Source organism: Fragaria vesca, linkage group LG6, assembly GCF_000184155.1.
Source record: "Fragaria vesca subsp. vesca linkage group LG6, FraVesHawaii_1.0, whole genome shotgun sequence".
Taxonomy (NCBI): Eukaryota; Viridiplantae; Streptophyta; class Magnoliopsida; order Rosales; family Rosaceae; genus Fragaria; species Fragaria vesca.
The window spans coordinates 12,524,793-12,544,761 of record NC_020496.1 but is presented as its reverse complement, the minus strand read 5'-3'; the positions used below and the strand labels follow the sequence as shown (position 1 = coordinate 12,544,761).

General features: G+C 37.1%; 2 protein-coding genes and 1 pseudogene across 2 annotated transcripts; 1 reads left to right on the top strand and 2 right to left on the bottom strand.

The window, feature by feature from the left end:
• Window positions 1–1,280: 1,280 nt before the first annotated feature.
• LOC101293018 lies at window positions 1,281–4,754 on the top strand. The gene is made up of 5 exons (XM_004302938.1): window positions 1,281–1,568; window positions 2,006–2,141; window positions 2,245–2,955; window positions 3,968–4,166; window positions 4,514–4,754. Exons 1-5 carry the CDS (start codon window positions 1,492–1,494, stop codon window positions 4,528–4,530), a joined length of 1,140 nt encoding a protein of 379 aa, XP_004302986.1. The 5' UTR covers window positions 1,281–1,491; the 3' UTR covers window positions 4,531–4,754.
• Window positions 4,755–5,054: 300 nt separating this feature from the next.
• On the bottom strand, window positions 5,055–11,340 carry LOC101311598 (uncharacterized protein At5g03900, chloroplastic-like). The gene is made up of 14 exons (XM_004305290.1): window positions 10,963–11,340; window positions 10,738–10,845; window positions 10,546–10,649; window positions 10,378–10,458; window positions 10,179–10,251; window positions 10,023–10,088; window positions 9,094–9,177; window positions 8,448–8,513; window positions 8,216–8,358; window positions 8,045–8,131; window positions 7,894–7,957; window positions 7,129–7,272; window positions 5,808–5,971; window positions 5,055–5,494 (listed from the first exon to the last, which is right to left on the bottom strand). Exons 1-13 carry the CDS (start codon window positions 11,338–11,340, stop codon window positions 5,828–5,830), a joined length of 1,542 nt encoding a protein of 513 aa, XP_004305338.1. The 3' UTR covers window positions 5,055–5,494; window positions 5,808–5,827.
• Window positions 11,341–16,532: 5,192 nt separating this feature from the next.
• Window positions 16,533–19,969, bottom strand: part of LOC101311305 — a 15,007-nt pseudogene continuing 11,570 nt past the window's right edge.

Sequence of the window (19,969 nt, the reverse complement as noted above, 5' to 3'; positions counted from 1 at the left end):
TCTTCTAGTTTCCTTTGACCTATAGATGTACAGAAAATCAGAAATTAGAAAGAGTTCTGGAAGTGAAAGCTCCATTGTTAATTTGTTATAATCAAACAATAGCTATGGCATAATCCATCAAACCAATGTTCTTTAGTAATTTATATATTTGTATCACATATTTCAAATATAGTTGCAATAATACCAGCTAAAAGCAAAAGACATCAGAAACCATCTTAAATTCATTACAGCCTGAAGCGGCTTCATGAGAAAGTGATGAACAACCAGCATCTAGCATTGCATGTCACTATTTAAACTTATGACAGAAAACCATGGCGAAAGGAAATTATTCAACCAAACCAAAAGGATTAACACCAAAAGGATTAGAGCTCAGCTCAGCTTGATGAAAATGAATTGTGACATTTGAATTCATCTTGCTTTGTATCTTCACTACATCATCATATTGACTGGGTAAGTGAGATATGACCGTTTTCTCCAACTTCTGACCATGTTCAAGGACATTTGAATTCATCTTGCTTTGTATCTTCACTAAATCAGCCAAAGAACAGCTGCATTGCTTTTCCTGCTGACATGGTTTATTTTCCATGTATTCTGCTGTGAGAGTTTGAAGCACAGATCTTCATAAATTCTCCCTAAAGGAGATGTATTAGCCGTCTGCCATGCCTCAATGTCCAATGTTTCTTTTGCTTCTCCTCAATCTAACCAATGAAAAAAAAAAAATCCCTTGATAAAATGGTTAATATTACTGTAACTAAGACCTCATTTGGTTCATGAAAAAGGTAATATTGTAGTTTATTCGTCTTTCGGATAGGAATAGGAAGAGCAAGGAAATGAAATTCTCTAAAAACGTTCCATTATGGAAGTTTTGTAACACAATGAAAGAATAGAGGAAAATAGTTCCTTTGTATTTTAAAAGGATCGACTCTCCTCCATAATTTCCGTAATTTCCGTTTAGTCAAGACAATGTTTCATTTTCTTTTATTTCACCACCCCGCATAAAATGAATAATTTTCCTCTCATGATGTTTATGTTTCTTGAACCAAACAATAACTCAGGTTATATCTCATCTCATGAAAACTGAAGGGTGCAGTCGAATAATTCTTAGTATACGACATGTAGAGATACACGATATAATATAAAATTTTATGGTAATTGTAAAGCGCAAATAATTAACAGAAAAAGAAAAATAGTAAAACAGAAAAATAATTTGTTCCACGTGGTGGAAGGAGATTGGTGTTTCAGGTTATGAGACTCCCGAAAAATTAATCAAACTATTCTCCAGAGAAAGAAAGTATCTGAGTTCCAGTTCCACATAATTTTAACGAACGCGTTTGCGCAGAAATTGGCTAAACCCACCCACCCTAGACCTAAACCCTCCTATTTCCAATTCCATTTCTCCATTTCATCGTTTCAAATATCAAATTCATGGGCTTTTTGTGTCAATAGAAATTTCTATCGTGGAGGTGAATGTAAAGAAGAAATCAATCAAAAATGGCGTCGGGTTTGCACCAATGGGAATCAGACCCTCTCTTTTCAGCCGCTGAAGTTGTTCAAGATTCCGCTGACAGGTTTATTTCTCGTTCCCTTTTCATTTTAATCCAAGTTCAAGTTTTTCCCTTGCTTTTGGAAACCATAAAGAACATTGATTTAAATGAAAACCCAATCAGAAAAGAAAAGAGCGATAAATGAATTAATTTTGAGAATGTTCATTCCTAGAGACTAGGTTAGTGAGTTTTGTAAGAATGGTGGTACATGAGTTTTTGATTCCCTGAATTTCTTACTTTGGGTTATTTGAGAATGGGTGCTTTTGCTTTTGGGAGATGCATTGTCTTTCACAAGTGATTGCTAGATATACCCTTCTGTTACACAATGTTGTTTGCTAGATATAACGAATCAAATTACATGTTCAACCTGGTTCATCGGTATTCACATTGTATGGGACTGCTTATGGATTGTGCATTCTCTGGAACTAAGGTTCTTTGTGTGTGTGGTGTGTGAATTTTAGGATGGAATCGATTTTCCGCTTTCTGCTGCATGAGCTAGGTCTTGTTCAAGATGACTTTCCGGACCCAAAGTTGCATGCGTCGATAGATTATCATAAGCGTGAGCTTGCAACCACACTTGAAACGGCAAAGTGGCAGGTGGTAATTTCTGTCAATGTCAACTCCTTTTTTTCTTGAGCCTTTTTGTTTTGTTTTGTTTTGTCTTCTATTTAGTTAGGTTTCAGTGACTCTGTCATGCCAGTTGGAAGATTTTGAAAGAGCAGTCAGCTTTTCAGCTATGACAGGCAAATCCCAGATAAACGGGGATGTAATTTCAAGGCACAAGCAGTTTATCAGAGCCATTAGGGAACAAATAGCTTATGTGGAGAAGAGCTTGGAGGGCAAATCAATCGAGGATCCAATGAGAAATACAAGATGGGTCAACTTGAATGAACAAGATAGAGATGGGTTGGCATTGTTTCTTACTGGGGGAAATGTCACATCTGATTCTTATGATGGAGAAGACAGTAATATGTTGAGAAGATTTCTTGATCCAGCCACGTCATCTAGTGCCAAAGACGGCACTTCTGGGATTGTTGAACAGAAAAGCAGAGAAGTTGAGAATGGAGTAGTGCATGTGGACAATAATATTAATTCTAGGAAGGAGAACAACTTGAGGAAAGTCAGTTCTTATCCTAATACGAGGTTAGGATTTGAATTTACAGAGACCTCTTGTAAGAGACATGGTGAAGGTGGTAGTTGGGATCTGGAGGCTGATGAAGCAATACCAGAAAACTTCTCAAGCAAGAACAAGTTGAGAGGTGTCTGGAGCAGAATTAATCCATATGGGTTCTTGACTAACATATGGACTAATTATGGGAGTAGGGTCACTAGGAGTTATACTAAGAGATTTAAAGATGGAGAAGAACAAAGTCATTCCCCATCATCTGCTGATGTATCTCATGCCCCCCAGGTAATTAGATTGCTTGTAGTGCCAAATGCTTATTTTTGTGTCTTGGAAGTAGCTATGATTAGTTAAGTTAGGAGAATGGCAGGCCAGCATTTTGGGCTGCTTATGGAAAAGAAATTGTTATGTTGTTGTTTTCTACTTTTCTTGGAAAAAAAAAAAAAAAAAAACTAACAAGGATAGGATGTCTGGCTCCAAGGCCTCTGTGCAATAGCTTCTGGAGATGGGAAACAAAAACTTTAAATCTATTTGTAAAAGACTTTAATGAGATTTTTGGTTACGATTTTAAAAATTGTTTGTGCTACAATAGTATTTTTGCCGAAGACTTTATGGAACCTTAAATTTGGAGCTTCTCCGGCAGGACCTTGAAAATACTTTCCAATGGGAATGCTGTTTGGATAAGCTCCATGCGATGAATTTCATAGATGTATGACATACTAAAAAACAGATAATTTGATAGCTGGAGTACAAAATGTGATGCTTTATTCTTCTATTTTATTTCTGGTTATTCTTCATTGCTACTAGGAAGGCTTACTGCCTATGTGTGACACTTGTTTGCACTCACAAATACTTCAAAAGATGTGCTGGATAGTAGATCGTTCCTGCTTTCCAAAACTAAAGAAAGAGAAAATGGTGCACAGACAAATGAGTTTATACACTCATAGTACACTCATAGTTGTATAAGTGATCATGGCTCACACATTAAATGATTCTACTAGTAGGCAACTCTTTTGCTTACTCTCAAAATCTGTGTTCAAGAATCTACTTATCTTCCTTGAAAAATAAAGAGACCCCTCAGGTTTCCAATGTCATGTCCATACTCTTTTGTAAACTGTTGAGATTATAAGAAGGCAATACCCAAGTTTTTGTTTTTCTCTGCGTCAGAGTTCAAAACTGGAATGTTGTGGCATGATTATTTCTGATTCAGCTTGATGTTCTGAATCAGTTTATAATGAAAACCTTGTGTGTCATATCAATCTTCAGCCTAAATGCTAATTGGTTTGCTTGTATTTGACAGGGTAATCAGGGTATGTGGTTAGCCAATGGGTATAGATATTTCAATGCACTACCTCTTCAGTTTCGAACACAAATTATGCACTTGCAGAGCTGGCTTGGTGTAATTAGGGCAAGATACCAAAGATCACCTTACCGCATCCAAGTCCAGAGATATGCTATTCTGTTGGTTTTGATAATAGTATTGGGACTTATTATTATAGGTGAGGACATGGTCGTACTCCTTTTCTTATATCAACTACCCTTAGGTATCAAATAATGATTATTTCATATAATGAACAATAAGTCATATTGGAAGAAAACTAATTGATTGTTAAATAACCAACTGATTATCTTGCTACGGCCATTTCATAATCACTGCATCTGTTATGCTAAGATGGCATCAGTTCTCTGTGTAGCAAGAATTCAGATAGAGATAGATTTTACTTTAACTAGCATGTTATGACTTACATTAGACGTGCTATATAGAACATGAGAGATAACATGATCATCACTTTAAGATGTTGTTTACTTTGCTCCAGATCAGGTTATTAATATACTCTTTATGCAGGTACCCATCTTGGTTAAAACATTCATTTGTCGGTTGTCTACACTCTAGACCATCATGCTGGTGCATGCTAGGGCTTTCTTTGTGAGTTTGTTCATGGTATTGACACGGTTTTACAGCATCCGATTGTTGTACTCGTAACTCGTTTAGATGCAAATACGCACATCACTCCTTAGAGAGTGTGAACTCATCGGCAGGAGTTCATTTCATATATGTAAATATCATTGATTTGAATATTCTTTCATGTCTCCACCATTTTATGAAACCGTTGAATTGTCTTTGGCATTTGGGGCCAGTGTCCAACTATGGTTCCTTGTAGCAACATACTTCGAGTGCTTGCTCTTTATGTTTCAAGTTTTAAGTCAGACTGATAGCAATAGCACTGCTTGTATTGAGAAAAATGTAATTAGACAGCAGGAGCAAACTTCATGATCTATTGGCTATTGCAATTGGATGGTCCACCTAATTCTGTTACGCAGCGTTTGCATACCTCCGCGGTGGTAAATGCAGCAAATCAAGAAACCCCGATTGTCATTGTATGCAATTTCAAAAGGATCTCCAAAACCATCTATTTATAACAATGCAGCAATTGTTTTTAACGATCAATGTTCTACAAGTTCACTATTAATGGTGACATGTACGCTAAGTCACCTTTCTTAGTTTTGGCCCTCTACTGTAATTTAGTGCCACATAAAGCCTTACTGCTCCCAAAATATTCAACTAATCGGGGTATGGGGCTCCCAAAATATATATGAACCCTGTGATGCTCAAGTTCACATTTGTAAATGGTTATGTTGTCCACCTAAAATCTATATTACAAGGTGTGACTCCTGGCTGTACCCCCACAAATTTCGGAATGTAAACAACTGCAGGCTCCAAGGGTGCATCAACAGCTTGCCCAATACAACTTCCAGTGTGATGGTTTTACAACAATAGTTGTGAAGCTCTCATTTCCTTTAAGGAGAAAACTCCTGGCTCTAGTCTCTGCAATTGAATTAGCTAATCAGTATTCAGTAAAGTAAAAGAGCAAAAGAAGAGATCCATTATTTGATAATCTATGCATTTCCAATTTCCTGAATGTAGTAATTATCATCTTTAGACAAGCAGTATGTTAATGTTGCTACTTGTAGATATGCTTGCGAGAACATGTACCATATGCTGAAACTAAAATCGATAGAGCTTAGACCTTGCTGCTGCATAAAATGACTCCTAAAAGGAGTCATGCAACTGATAAAAATCACACCCATATTTGGTTACTCAAATGAACTAACAAATTCCATCACACAAGAAAACTTACCAAGTAACAGCAGCCTCTTCTCAATCTGACTTCTCTATCTCTCGAAATCTTCTATCCCAATCTTGGGCCTCATAGTCTTGCTCAATCAAATCCTTGTCAGTACTATATACAATTCTATCCTGTCCTATGACTGTTCTTTGGGCCATGTCCCGGGCACTGAGCAGCTGAATAACAACGTAAAGAATTTAGTCGGCTGCTTTATCAGTGAAGAAACTGGTTAATCTAGTGTCCAAATTATGTTCCCTTTTACTCCAGTTTTTGTTTCCAGGCCAATGAAAATAGTTTTTATTATATGTCCTACACAATTATAAGTATAGGGTGCCTCCAATTAACAAATTAAAAATCATGATACCACCTCAAGTTAGGTTAGGCCCCGTTTGGTATAGCTTCGCTTTTAAAAAAATCAACTTCTATCTGAACTTTTAGATTTTATAGTGTTTGGTAAATCAAAGAAAACCAGCTTTTTAAAAAAATTACAGGTCACAGGCAAGGTTACTTTTAGAAGCCCCGTTTGGTATAGCTTCGCTTTTAAAAAATACAACTTCTATCCGAACTTTTAGATTTTATAGTGTTTGGTAAATCAAAGAAAACCAGCTTTTAAAAAATTACAGCTCACAGGCAGCAGCTTTCTTGAAGGTTACTTTTAGAAGCCGCTGTCATAAAAACACAGAAATTAATATATTTTTAACATTGCAGCAGTTTTAGAACTAATATTACCAAACACAAAACCATTTTGATTCACAGCTGATTATTTTCGCAGTACAGCAGAATCAGATTTTTTTTAAAGTCACAGCAATACCAAACTAGCCCTTAGTCAGCTACAAAATAACTCTATCTGCAAAGGAGCACCTTATAACCTAAGACAACCTCATCTGAGCAGTTAGATTATACTGTTCTCAACCATCATATTAGGGTTCAGTCCCAATAACTAATAAGCAAAACATTATCAGATGGCTAGAAAGTAGAAACAAATGAAACTAAGCATAGATAGTATGTGCATAATGTGGCAGTTAAATTTTACAACGGTTGTCTTCCTACGGGGTGAAGTGGGAGGAGCTTAATTTTCTTTTTACAGCTTTAAATTCGTAAGACACAAAATTAGTGTAGCTGCCAGTCATGAAAACTTTATACTACGGATGTCTATGAAACAGAAATTAGATACGTAGAACATACTATTTAAATAAGTTTAAAAACACTAGGAACAAATTCACTAGGTTTCAATATGTTGTCAATAGCTATAAAGCAAGATGTGGAATTTTAAACAGCAATCCTTAATCAACATCCAAAAGAATGTAAAACTTTATAGAAGTACTAGTACTACCTTTCGTCTTAGTGAGATATCTGGCGATTCAAGGGCTCGAGCAGATTTCAATCTTGCTTGATTTCTTTTCTCTATGTCAGCATTTGTCTTACTCACAATGAACCATCGGAGCAAAGGAATTGCAAAGAATGAACCAGCATAAACCTGCAAATTGATTGCGCCCAAAAATTAATACAAACCCAATAGTTGCTGCGGATATAATCAAATTTTTTACATATAGATATATCTGCAAAATGTAAAGATCGTTGATAGAATGCTCAGTGTCAGAAAAAGAGATTGATGACCTAACACACCAAGAACCCTATCTGTTACTACAAGATAATCCACATTAACGAGTTCAAATATAATTCGGCAATTAAACACTGACCAAACAAGTCACCAGTATTCTGTTGATTACTAATATGAAATGGGATATACTAGAAATCAGACTTTAGTGCAGAAAAACAATAAATAAAAGCAAAACAACAAAAGCAGAACAGAAGACATCTCATGTGCGAGTGATGCCACAACCCAAGTAAATTAGCCAGATTATGTGAATGTGGTCAGTCAGGAAAGTTCCTTCTGCCAATATCTCAGAATCCAGATTCCAGGATCATAATGACTATTCCTCGAGAAAAATACTAATTCCCTAGTAAACCAGAATATGATAGAAAATTTATGGGAAATACGCAGCGGTAATATTGTTTCAACGAAAACTATCTAACAAGACAATATACATACTGCACCAAAAGAATGAAATTTGTTTTAATTGAAGTCCAATCATACCTGAAGTAATGGAAATATGCTGCTAATGAACTTAATAAAACCAACTGGTGCAACTGCACTATCCCTTCATATGAGAAGTGAAAATGGGGCCATCAGAACAATATATATACAAAAACAACTAAGCAGTGACAAAGTTCAAAATCCAACATACTTTAAGATGGCTCCAAGAATGATAACCCCAAATAAATTAAGTCCACCAAGTCCCGCAACTAGTGCTCTCTCAGAAATGCTAGTGTTACTGCAAAAAATAATTCTTTTAAATTTCAACATCCAAGTGAAACTCACGATACAATTGGAAAACTAAATAATAATAAAAAAGGACCTGAATTCCCATTTTTTCTCAGTAAAAAATTTATCAACTCCACCAACAAAATCAGCCCATCTTCTCCCTACATATTCTTTCCTTCCACTTCTTTGAGAAGACGCCGTACGCTGTAGAGAGGGAAATTGGTAGAGAATGTTTCCCTGCATAATAGGAGGCAATTTGTTTCTTTCTTTCTTTCTGCATAAAGAAAATAAAAGCATTGCTTTAAACTAGAAAAATTTAAACATACCTCTTCATCTATTACAGGCTGGCCCTCATACCGTAAAAGAACAGGTAAGATGTATGTTTCATCATCCTGAAATCAGCAGAAAATGCAATTGTCAATCATGCCATGTAAGAAAAAGGAAAACTTCGGATATGGTGAAAGAAGGGAAACAAACACAAGCTTAAGATATACAAGTCCATAAATGTTTAAACTGATTGAAATGCTGACATGAAGTCAAACAACAGAGATGTATCTCCAAACTTCAACTTAAGTTTGGAGGGTGTTTCTTTCTACTTATTCTCTTTTCCCTTGAAAAAAAGAAAAGAAAAGAAAAGATAATGACTACCTAAAGTAACAAATACGAAAACTTCCAGCGTTTTCTGATAAATTTTGCAAATTTAAGTTGACTTCCACACCACAATTTCCCATAAAAAATAATAATAATAATTGAACTAGAGCATCAAGAAACGATAGTGCATGCAGGAATTCCCCAAGTATGCAAACGTTGACCAGGCTTTTCAAGCTAGCAGTGTTCAATTAACATACTAATGGAGACGGACTATTAATAATTAAACAGATTATGCAATCTCAGTTTGATGTAAAATAAATACAAGATAAAAAAAAGAGATAATGCCCATTTAGTACTAATTAGAGGGCAAAAAATGCTTACCATAGATCCCCCTTCCAAATCAAGATATGGAGCAAGTTCTTCAGCTGCAACAACACCACCATTGGAGGTTATGTATTGCCCAATCTGCACATACAGTTCCATAGACAATTGTGTCATTTCATTTTAGATACACATCATATTATTCTAAAGGCTATAGGGTTCCAGTAAACCCTCTTGGTCTAAGAAAGATAAATCCTTCCGAATAGCATGAAAAAGATTTTGAATTCTTCCATTAAAAAGTTATAAAAATTTATCACAGTTAAACATAAAAAACTAGTCAATACATATGATTCATTTACAGTTTTAGCGAAACAACAGAAGTATAAAACTACTTAAGGTTATGGTGCCTTAGGTCAGCAGGCGTCTGATGGTTTTTCCAACTAGTTCTAATACGGCAAATATTCGAATAGTGTTGATACCATTTTTATTGTGATAAAACAAAGCTTCCATAAATATCAACATGTGCATTATCTTCACCCCTTTCTCTCCAATTCAGATAATAAATAATTCCAATTAATTAGCTTCAAAGCACAATTCCCTAATTTTCAGATTGGGAGTGCCAAATATTTGGAGCTAGAAGTGTTTTCCCAACTAGTTATAATATGGAAAATAATGATAAGTAGGAATGCCAAGAGTCTAGAATAAATTTGCAAACACCTTTTATAGACTCCTTCGAAGTATTAACTGACATAAGCATCTATATTGGAACATTATATTTTATCTCAACTTCCCGTCTATAAGTCTTTGCAGATGGTCAGGTTGTCTCTAAATATAGGATATAGCTTGAGAAGAGGAAGTGAGTGATCCTGAAACTAATGCAAACTCTAATGAAAGAGAAATCTAATAGCATAGTAAGCACAGATAAAACCAATGATTTGAAATAAATTGTTGAAAGCAACGAACCACTGAACTCAGTGCTCGATTATTACCAACTTCCATCTCTCTTCTTCAATTCCTTGATTTGGATCACCATCGCCAAATACAAATGAGAAAATCTGAAAAACAGTATTCAGAGTCAATATTTTCAGAGAATGAAAACTCCAGAAAGAGCCAAAAAGAATATTATGACTGTGCCAATCACATACAGATTCAACGAACTTCAGCTTGTTATCCTCGGTTTGCACTCTCCGACGCCGATAGTAATATGGATCCCAGAACCTTAGCAAAATAAATAATAAATGAGGTATTAGTAAAAATCTCTTCCAGCAATAGCATACCTCAACCAGAAACCTCACCAAAATATTACGAAAAGCTTACTTAAGAAACAGACATAGATGGTATTACCAAAAGAGGTCAAAAGGATTCATGTAAAAGGTGAACCCTGAGTCATATGATCTTCCACGTCGTCCACGATTGTCATCCTCACTGTAACCAAATCATTACAATCAACCTTCCAGCCAGTACTACAAAAGAGCTTAACAACAAAAACACCAGCCGTATCCTAAATCTTACCTCCTACTAGACGAGATAGCAACAATAATTGCAGTATAAACAAGAACAATGGAGGCAATCAAGGCAGTCCCAAACGAAACCCTGGCTACGTACTCGGTCCCGGCCTATCAAAAAGCAGCATATCAGTGCCAATTTCCAAAAACAAATCACATCGCAACGAAAACATAATCGAATTCCACAAAGGAAAACTACCTTAGCCTTCTCCAGAATAGGCTCAACCTTCATCCGAAACGACTTGCCGAGAAGCTTGGCTCGATAATCCTTGGGGAAAACATAGAGCACATCGCCTTCATCCGAGACCTGTTGAGACCATCTTGAAAAATAGAATTTCAACTCACTAAACAAACCTACACATTCCTAACACATTCGCTGAAAAAAGCTCTAACCTACAGATATTAATTTTTTGAAAACAAGTACCTCCAAGAAGCCCTCAGTGTCAGCAGCGAGAGCCTGTAAAGCCTTCTGAGCCTCATTGACCTTCAGCCCAGCCCTGCTCGACACGTCACCAATCGTCACTCTCCCGCCGCACGCGTCCACGGCGTCCATGGTGCGCTTCCTGACATCGGACGGCAGCTTATCGCTCTCGACGGCTCCGCCGGGCCTAATCCCGGTAACGGCGTCGAGGCTGGCTCGAACGACGGTCACCGAAACCCTAGATTCTCGAAGCTTGGGAGGAAATCCAGGAAGAATGAGGCGTCGAGTGAGAGGGGGGCGGTTGGGGAAGAGGGAGGGTTTTGAAATGAGGCGAAGGTGAGGTTTTGGAGGGAGAGTGAAGCAGGTGGCTATGGAAGCCATGGGAGGAGGAGAGTGAGAGGTTGGGAAGTTGGAGTGGGTATTGGGTTTCTGTGTATCTAAGTATTTCTGGCCATGAGAGAAACACAGAGAGCTCTGTGAGTGGCTTAGAATTAGAGCTTTGGGTTAACACCCCAAGACTTTGATGATGCGGCTGATTTTACGGTCTTGCCCCTCATCCATATTGAAATGATCATTGGATAATTTTTGTTTGGATAAAGAGTAAAATAGAAAATGATATTTTGATGGAAAAATAAAAAAACCCGACTTCGGTAACAAGAGTTAAGGTGAGTATAGCCAATGAACATGGGACATATGTTCATTTTAAAAGGCTTGGCTGTAATTTAAGGACATAACATGGAGGTTTTTGGTATTTGACATGTTTATTTATGATTGTTGTTGGCATTTGTCCATCATCTCTCATTTCTGTTTGTCACCTATAAGTGACCATAGTTGGTAACTCAAGTTATTTCAAAAAAAATAATTATAAACAATAATTATAAACAAACATTCTAAATACTCAAAACCCCCTGTTATGTTCTTAAATTGCAGCCAAGTCTTTTAAAATGGACACGTGTCCCATGTTTATTGGCTGTAGTCACCTTAAGATGACCGGCCTTTGTCACCGAAGTCGCGTTCAAAAAAAAATTGTCTGTCTTGGTCAAATAATAATTATGTTTTTTGGCTGCTTTGTTAGTGATCAGAGACTATGGTGACATGGTGTGCTGCGATTCTACCACATTAACAGAGCAGCGTTGCAATGAACTTGATTGTTGACGAATATTGTCGACAATTACTTTTCTGCACAAATAAGTTCGGTGTTCCTGATGATTTGTGTAACTTTCCTAAAATGCTTACGAAATGTTAATGTTGAAGTTCTGTTGTCCTTTTGAACACATATCAAAAGAGATCGAATAGGGAAGTTTCATGTTCTTTTGGTCCAAGTAATGACCATATTCATGAATAAGAACACATGCGTAATTCTGAAAACTTCACCCCTGGAAACATCAAAATCTTCTCAAACAAGAAAAAACATCAAAATGAACTCAAATGTTGCATTTTGGTCTGCCTCTCTACAACACCTTCCAGGCATGACGGACTGGGATCACTTCAAGTTTGCGGCTTACTCCCTCCAGAAGCAAATGCCAAATAGAGTCTTCAATATGACACGCATTAACAACGTACTAATACGAAATGGCTGCTGGAGAATTCCGAGAAACTTGAGTGAGGCGTAACTTAATAATCTGTATTAGTAGCAAATATCTCAAAAATATATATGAACACTTGTACCAAAACAAGAATCTTCAGTAGCAATCAGCCATTATTCATCAGAAATCCATATCATCAGAAGAGTCGGATTCATAATGATACTGAACAGGACTTGATGGGTCCAAGAACTTCAAATCTGCATGTAATGAATCCCGTTTGAACGCCGGGAATAACTTAAATACTTCCCAAGAAATTTTTTCAGAAGCAGGTTGGAGAATCACTCTCTCAAGCATTTGTGAAGTACTTGAGAGCAGAAATCTGATGAAATCTACTTCGGCTTTGGCACCAGAGAAGAGAGCTACTTTCACAACTTGCAGTTTGGCGAGTACGCTAGTCTTCTGGTCTTCATCTAACCAAGAAATGTCCATTCCTTCCTCCACATCTTGACCAAACTACACATACAAGTAAGTAACATCAGAAATTAAAATTTCTTAACCCTTGTTTACACTACAATATGTTAGAGCTGATACTGCTTACTCCACTAGAACAATAACTTACTGAAATTTCTAGTTCTTGAAGAGCAGGTGAGGTTAGTAACAGAAACTTGATGAAGTCTACTTCTGCTTTTACACCATAGAAGCCCGTTACTTTCACTCGTCGCAGTTGAGTGAATTCCCAATTCTGTTTGTCCCTTAAACAGTAGGTTGCTTCTCCATCATTAGTCTGTTCTCCTTTCCGAACCTACACAAAGTAACAGAGGTAGCCTGTTGCATCAGATTAATCTCAAACTCTTGAAAGGAGGTTGAAAATTTTAATTTGGTCAAGGACCAAATGTACTTGCAGGATTCAAATAACTCACCAAAATGCCTAGTTCTTGTAAAGCAGGTGCGCTTCTCATAAGTTGCATAGCAGCTAAAATCTCCGAATTATTTAAGCGTATGCTTATAGAAAGAAAGTTCAGACACAGACATGGTATAGGCAGCTTCTTGGTCAAGGAACCAACAGCAGACTAGAGAAAAGAGGATACATGTATTAAACAAGACTGAATAATGATTCATAAAACAAGAATATCAATAATGAGTTTAAATACAATCATTAAAAAGAAAAAAACAAGGAAATCCATTACCTCAAATAAGCTATGCTCAAGTGTGAGTCTTTCAATACGAGGCAGTTTCAAAATATATCTGAGCAATTTGCCAGAACTGATTGTAGAACCTTGTTTCCAGTCAATTGAAACATCAACAAGATTAAAGGTATTCTCTAGTACAACATCCTCAAAACTGCCTTGAACTTTAAGGAACTGAATGCTTGGTGCACAAATAGTAACACATCAGCTATACCCTTCAAGTCACATAGAATCATTCTCTCAAGCTGAGGACAGCAAGCAATTAGTCTTCCCAACACATCTCCGGACACATCAACCTGCTGAAGATGAAGGCTCTTCAACATCCGGAAGACTTTGAACGTCATCGTCGGATTCAACAGACAATTGTGTAACTCTAAATGAGTCAAATCTTTTAAAGAAAAAAAGCAGGAAAAGAGCTTGTAGGGAGACTGATACTCCAATTTTTTCAGTACGAACTCCTTGACATTTTTTCTTGATAGATATGCAATCCATTTATCAATATCACATTCTATTATATTGTTAAAATTAGAAAGACTGAAAGTCTCAATTCTGCCATCATGAAGTAACAGCACATGATCAACAGCTTTGTCGATTCGATATCCCCTTACACTATGAAACACAAGACATGGAAGCCGACGCCATTTGTACCTCCAGTCACTCGATAAAATACTTGTCCTCACTGCCTGATTGATAGGTAGGTATGACAATATTTTCTGTGCAACACCACTTGGTAAGTTGCTTAATCTGTCCGACTGATCCATCTTCTTCTTCTTCTCTATCAAAGAGGGATTGAATTGGGGGTTTTCTTGTATTTGAGGAATCAACTAATTAAGAAGAAAAAAGCATTCAACTATATAAAACATGCATGATCGAAACTTCTTGTCCTTCAGTATCAAGATCCAACAAAATTAGTTAACTTGTGAAGAGAATCAAGCACTTAATTAATTGGAAGAGAGAACTTCGACGAGCAGGTTTACACATTCACATTTAATAAAAAAGAAAAAAAAAACATAATTCTCCAGAAATTAAAACAAAGCTTACTAGATTTAAGTAGATGGAAGACGATCGATATTCTTGCTAAGATGTTTGGGGAATGATTAGGGTTCCTAGACCTGGAATGTCCTCGTCTGCATATTAACAGCGCGCTAGGCCTACAACTTGGGCCTGTAGACCGGGCTTTATCGGGAGAAACTCTTTTTTTTCTTGTTTCGATAGTCTTGCGTGTGTGATTTTGTTCAATGCATGTCCATCGCTCTAATCATAGTTTAAAAATTTAAAACATTATATGAAAGGTTAAAACTTAAAAGGCAAAGCTCTCACTGAATATGTCAATTACCGTTTGGTTCGGTGGACATAAATCTCTCTTTAAGTGAGAGATCGTGAGTTCGATACGACGATAAGTTACTAAAGCGGTCGGACAATTTCACAGTGAAAAAAAAGTTCAAAGTTTAGGCTTATATTAATTGGCCGTTCCTCCCATATATGATCAACCCATGTTGCAGACCAGACTCGATCTTTGATTTCAGTAATCAAATCTTCAAGCTTTGAACGTTGAACAAATCAAAGAGAAGAAACTGCTGAAAATAATGCCCTATATAAATCTCCACCCTTCTGTCTGTTATACGTTCAAACTCCACACCCTTTCTCTTCTGTATAAACTTCGAATTCCCTTATGTCTCGATCTCTTATATATCCACCACCATTACTATGTGCTTCCCTTTCCCTTTTATACAGCACCACAACTATTTTCTTGTTAATTAAGCTAGGATATCAAGTTAAACCACTGAGCTTCAGTGGCCTGAGCCACAAGGAGCACTCTTCAAAAGAAGCTACACCGCCATGGGGAGAGAAGCATCACCAACTGACCATGTCACCAGTTCAGTGAAAGTGACCCATCTACGTCGTAACCCAAGAACTGCATGTCAGATAATCGATCCCATGCCAAGACCCGAGGAGAAGATTTATGGATCTATAACATTACATCCAAATGGATAATTTTCATCAAGAACACCACACTTGATTATGGTGAAGATTGGGGACTCGGTGTTCTTTCACTCATTCAGTTATTTGTTTGTTGCTGATCTTAGATTTATTTCAGTTCATCTACTTTGTCATATATATTTGCATGTTAGTCTCTGAGCTTCCAAAAGCTTTCAATATTAGCAGAACTGAAGCACCACAAAACATATATATACAAGAGCCAGCTGCGAAGCTTAAAAGTATATCTACCTAAAATCTATGTTACAAACTATCATTTCCCAGCTGCACCCCCATAACAGAAGTATGCTATCTTTCGAACAAATCCCGGTACCAACCACCAGTGTAAAGGTTTCGCAGCCAGTCGTTAAAAACTTGTGTCTTTAACAGCTTCAGTCACTGAGAAAATAGATGTTAAATAGTTCTCTACCGGTAGTTTGAGAAAAACATTACAAAATTTCTGAACACAAAGTGAAACACTGAACGAAAAAAAATTGGCTGCGGAGCTAGCTAGCTCCACTTTGATAAACTGTACGAGATCCAGGACTTGCATAAAGTTTTCAGTCCTAATACATGGGTTCAATCAATATGAAGCCATGATCAGACAATAATATATGTACGTACGTAAGTATCCGGCCAAACTAAATCATCAGCTACGAAATAAAACATTACTAGCTATTTGCCATGATGGAGCACCAATTTTGACCATTTTCTAATGCACAAAAATGGTCAAAATTGGTTTTAGGTATGAAACTGATTAAAAAAAAGATATATGGTAGGTCTTCATATTTTAGTCATTTTAGGTCTTCATAATTTCTCAAAAATATGAAGTCCTACCATATATGTACCAAAACAAAAATGCTCAGTAGCAATCACCAATGGTTCATAACAATTCATCATCATCATCATCATCAAAGTCGGAGTCAGAAGATGAGGCAGCATCAAAGTTGTGGTCAGAAGACGAGTCGTCAGAATCCTGCACAGGAGTGACAGGACTTGATGGGTCCAAGAACTTAAAATCTGCATGTAATGTATCGCGTTTGAACGCCAGCAATAACTTAAATAATTCCCAAGAAACTTCGGTAGAAGAAGGTTGTAGAATCACTCTCTCAAGCCTTTGTGAAGTATTTGAGAGCAGAAATCTGATGAAATCTACTTCGGCTTTGACACCAGAGAGGCGAGTAACTTTCACAACTCGTACTTGAGTGAATGCAGAATTCTTCTGGTTGTCATCTAACCAAGAAAAGTCCACTCCTTTCATATCTTGGCCAAACTACAAAAACAATGTCAATAACATCAGAAATTCAGAATCTAAAATTTATTAACCAGTTCATTTGTATAAACTACAGTACGTTACAGTTGATCGAGTTTGTTTTATTTTGATTAACTTCAACAGATACTGCATACGGCACTAGAATGAAAATTACCGAAATTTCTAGTTCTTGAAGACCAGGTGAGGTTAATAACAGAAATTTGATGAAGTCTACTTCTGCTTTGATACCAGAGAAGCAGATTACTTTCACTCGTTGCAGTTGGGTGAATTCCCAATTCTGTTTGTCATCACTTAAACAATAGGTTGATTCTCCATCATTAGTCACCTTTCCTTTTCGAAACTACACAAAGTAACAAAGGTTTGTCAATGGCATTAGATTAATCTCAAACTTTAAAAGTACAGAAATTTGATTAGTACGCATAGCGCAGTTGCATGATTCTCACCACAATGTCTAGTTCTTCTAGAGCAGGTGCGCTTCTCATAAGGTGCATGGCAGTTAAAATCTCCTCCGAATTATCCAAGCGTATGCTTATCGAAAGAAACTTCAGAGACAGACATGATTTAGGTAGCTTCTTGGTCAAGGAACCAACAGCACACTACAGCAAAGAGGATACATAAAACAAGAATATGAATAATGATTCATAAAACAAGCATATAAATAATGAGCTAGTTAAGTACAATCATCAAAGAAAAATAGGAAAATCCATTACCTCTAGAAAGCTACGCTGCAGTGTGAGTCTTTCAATACGAGGCAGCTGCAAAATATGCCTGAGCAATTTGCCAGAACAGATTGTGGAACCTTGTTTCCAGTCAATTGAAACATCAACAAGATTAAAGGTCTTCTCTAGTACAACATCCTCAAAACTGCCTTGAACTTTAAGGAACTGTATGCTTGGTGCACAAATAGTAACATCAGCTATACCCTTCAAGTCACATAGAATAACTCTCTCAAGCTGAGGACAGCAAGCAATTAGTCTTCCCAACACATCTCCGGACACATCAACGTGCTTAAGATGAAGTCTCTTCAACATCCGGAAGCCTTTGAACGTCGCCGGAGGATTCAACAAACAATTGTGCAACTCTAAACGAGTCAAACCTTTATATAAAAAGATGCAGGAAAAGACATTATAGGGATCCCATTTGGTATGTTCCAGTACGAACTCTTTGATCCTTTCTCTTGATAGATAAGCAATCCATTTATCAATATTTTCACTATCAGCGGAACCATCAAGATTAGAAAGCTTAAAAGTCTCTATGCCGCCACGATGAAGTAACAGCACATGATTAACAACTTTTTTGATATCATATCCACTTTGATCATCAAACACCAGATATGGAAGCCGAGACCATGTCGACCTCCACTCACTAGATAAAATACTTGTCCTCACTGCCTGGTCGATAGGTAAGTATGACAAGATTTTCTGTGTAACACCGGTTGGTAAGTTGCTTAATTTGTCCGACTGATCCATCTTCTTCTTCTTCTTCTGATAATTAGTGGGTTTCTTGGATCTGAGGTATCGACTAAGATGAGAAAAGCATTCAACTATATAAGATACCAGAAGATGGAGCACGATCAATATTTTTTCTGACATATATTTTGGGGGAAGAAAGGTTAGGGTTTTGCATATACAAGCAGAAAGTTTTAAGGAAGCTAGGTCATCGTCTCCTTGAAAACCAAGGCATATATATATAGACAGCTGGACCTACAATGTGGGCCTCTGGTGTGGGCTTTTATCTTCGGAATATATAAGGGGCAAAACTGACAGTTCATGCTTTTAAGTATAAATTCGAAGTTGGGGTCAGAAAACCTCACTTATCTCTCTGCCATCGCCGGAGAATATGTTCTCCGGCCACGGCTTCACATCATTGCCAGACGGAAATCACAGAATGCTCTGAACTTCTGAAGCCCCTATATCTTTGATTCAGGAATCAGATCTTCAAGCTTTGAATATTGACCAAATCAAAGAGAAAAAACTTTGACCATTGACACCCTTTCAGTCGGTTTGTATTTCAAACCCTTTCACCTTCATACTCTCTCATCTTGCGACTCGAACGGTTCTGGGAAGAAGCTCCACAGTTGGTTATGGAGATGCACTGCCAACTTTCCAGACAGTCACAAGGTGCTTTCCATTTTCCAAAGGCTGGAGATGAAAACCTGAACAGCTGGCTAGGAACCTCCTTTAGATATATAATCCATGCCAACCTAGGTGAAGATTTATGGATCTATAACACCGATCACAGCCATATGGTAGAAAAATTTCATCAAGAACACTATAGTTAGATTCATTTCAATCACCTACTTTGTTCCGATATTCCGATATGAACAACAAATCACTGTAGGTGATAAGTTTCTTCACCCTTGTAGCTCAAGCAAGGTGGGTATGTGTTGCAGTAGTATTGGTCTTTGAGGTCCCAAAAGTTCCAGTTTGGCCCTTTAACTGTAGGGAGTGTGTGTTTTAGTCGAGCAAAACGTGTCTGGACTTGAAGAAGTTGAGACATTTGGGTCAATTGTTACCTGGACTGATTTGGCAGTGCAGCACCACAAAACATAGACATGAGCAAGCTGCGATGCTTAAAATTTTTTAAGTCTTTGTAAATAGATAACTTGTCTACCTAAAATCTATTACAAGGTATCATTTCCCAGATACAATTAACCCCAGAAAAGAAGTACGCTTATGAACAAAAGCAGGTACCAACCACCAAGGGTGCATCAACGGCTTGCAAAAGAAGACTTCCAGTGTAAAGGTTTCGCAGCCAGATCGTTAAACACTAACGTGTTTAACATTTAGTGTTTAACAGCTTCAGTCACTGAAACAAAAACAAGTGAAATAGTCCACTATCAGTAAGTCGAAAAAAAAAAAAAAAACAAATAATTTGTATCCTTGAGTCATAAATACCGTAAGCTCTTAAATCCTGAACCAAGTAAGCATTTGCTTTAGACAATTTTTAGAATGAAAACACAGTGCATTAGACAAGAGAACTGAGATCTTACCAAGTAATAGTAGACTTTCTTTATCTGACTTATCTATATGCTCGAAACCCCACCA

Excerpts from the sequence above, each read along its gene's own strand:
- LOC101311598 (XM_004305290.1), bottom strand. The coding sequence starts at position 11,340 with ATGGCTTCCATAGCCACCTGCTTCACTCTCCCTCCAAAACCTCACCTT. Across the intron at positions 10,252-10,377 it reads AATCCTTTTGACCTCTTTTG|GTTCTGGGATCCATATTACT; the intron begins GTAATACCATCT and ends TATTTTGCTAAG. Across the intron at positions 8,514-9,093 it reads ATTTGGAAGGGGGATCTATG|GATGATGAAACATACATCTT; the intron begins GTAAGCATTTTT and ends TGCTGATTTCAG.
- LOC101293018 (XM_004302938.1), top strand. The coding sequence starts at position 1,492 with ATGGCGTCGGGTTTGCACCAATGGGAATCAGACCCTCTCTTTTCAGCC. Across the intron at positions 2,142-2,244 it reads TTGAAACGGCAAAGTGGCAG|TTGGAAGATTTTGAAAGAGC; the intron begins GTGGTAATTTCT and ends CTGTCATGCCAG. Across the intron at positions 2,956-3,967 it reads ATGTATCTCATGCCCCCCAG|GGTAATCAGGGTATGTGGTT; the intron begins GTAATTAGATTG and ends TGTATTTGACAG.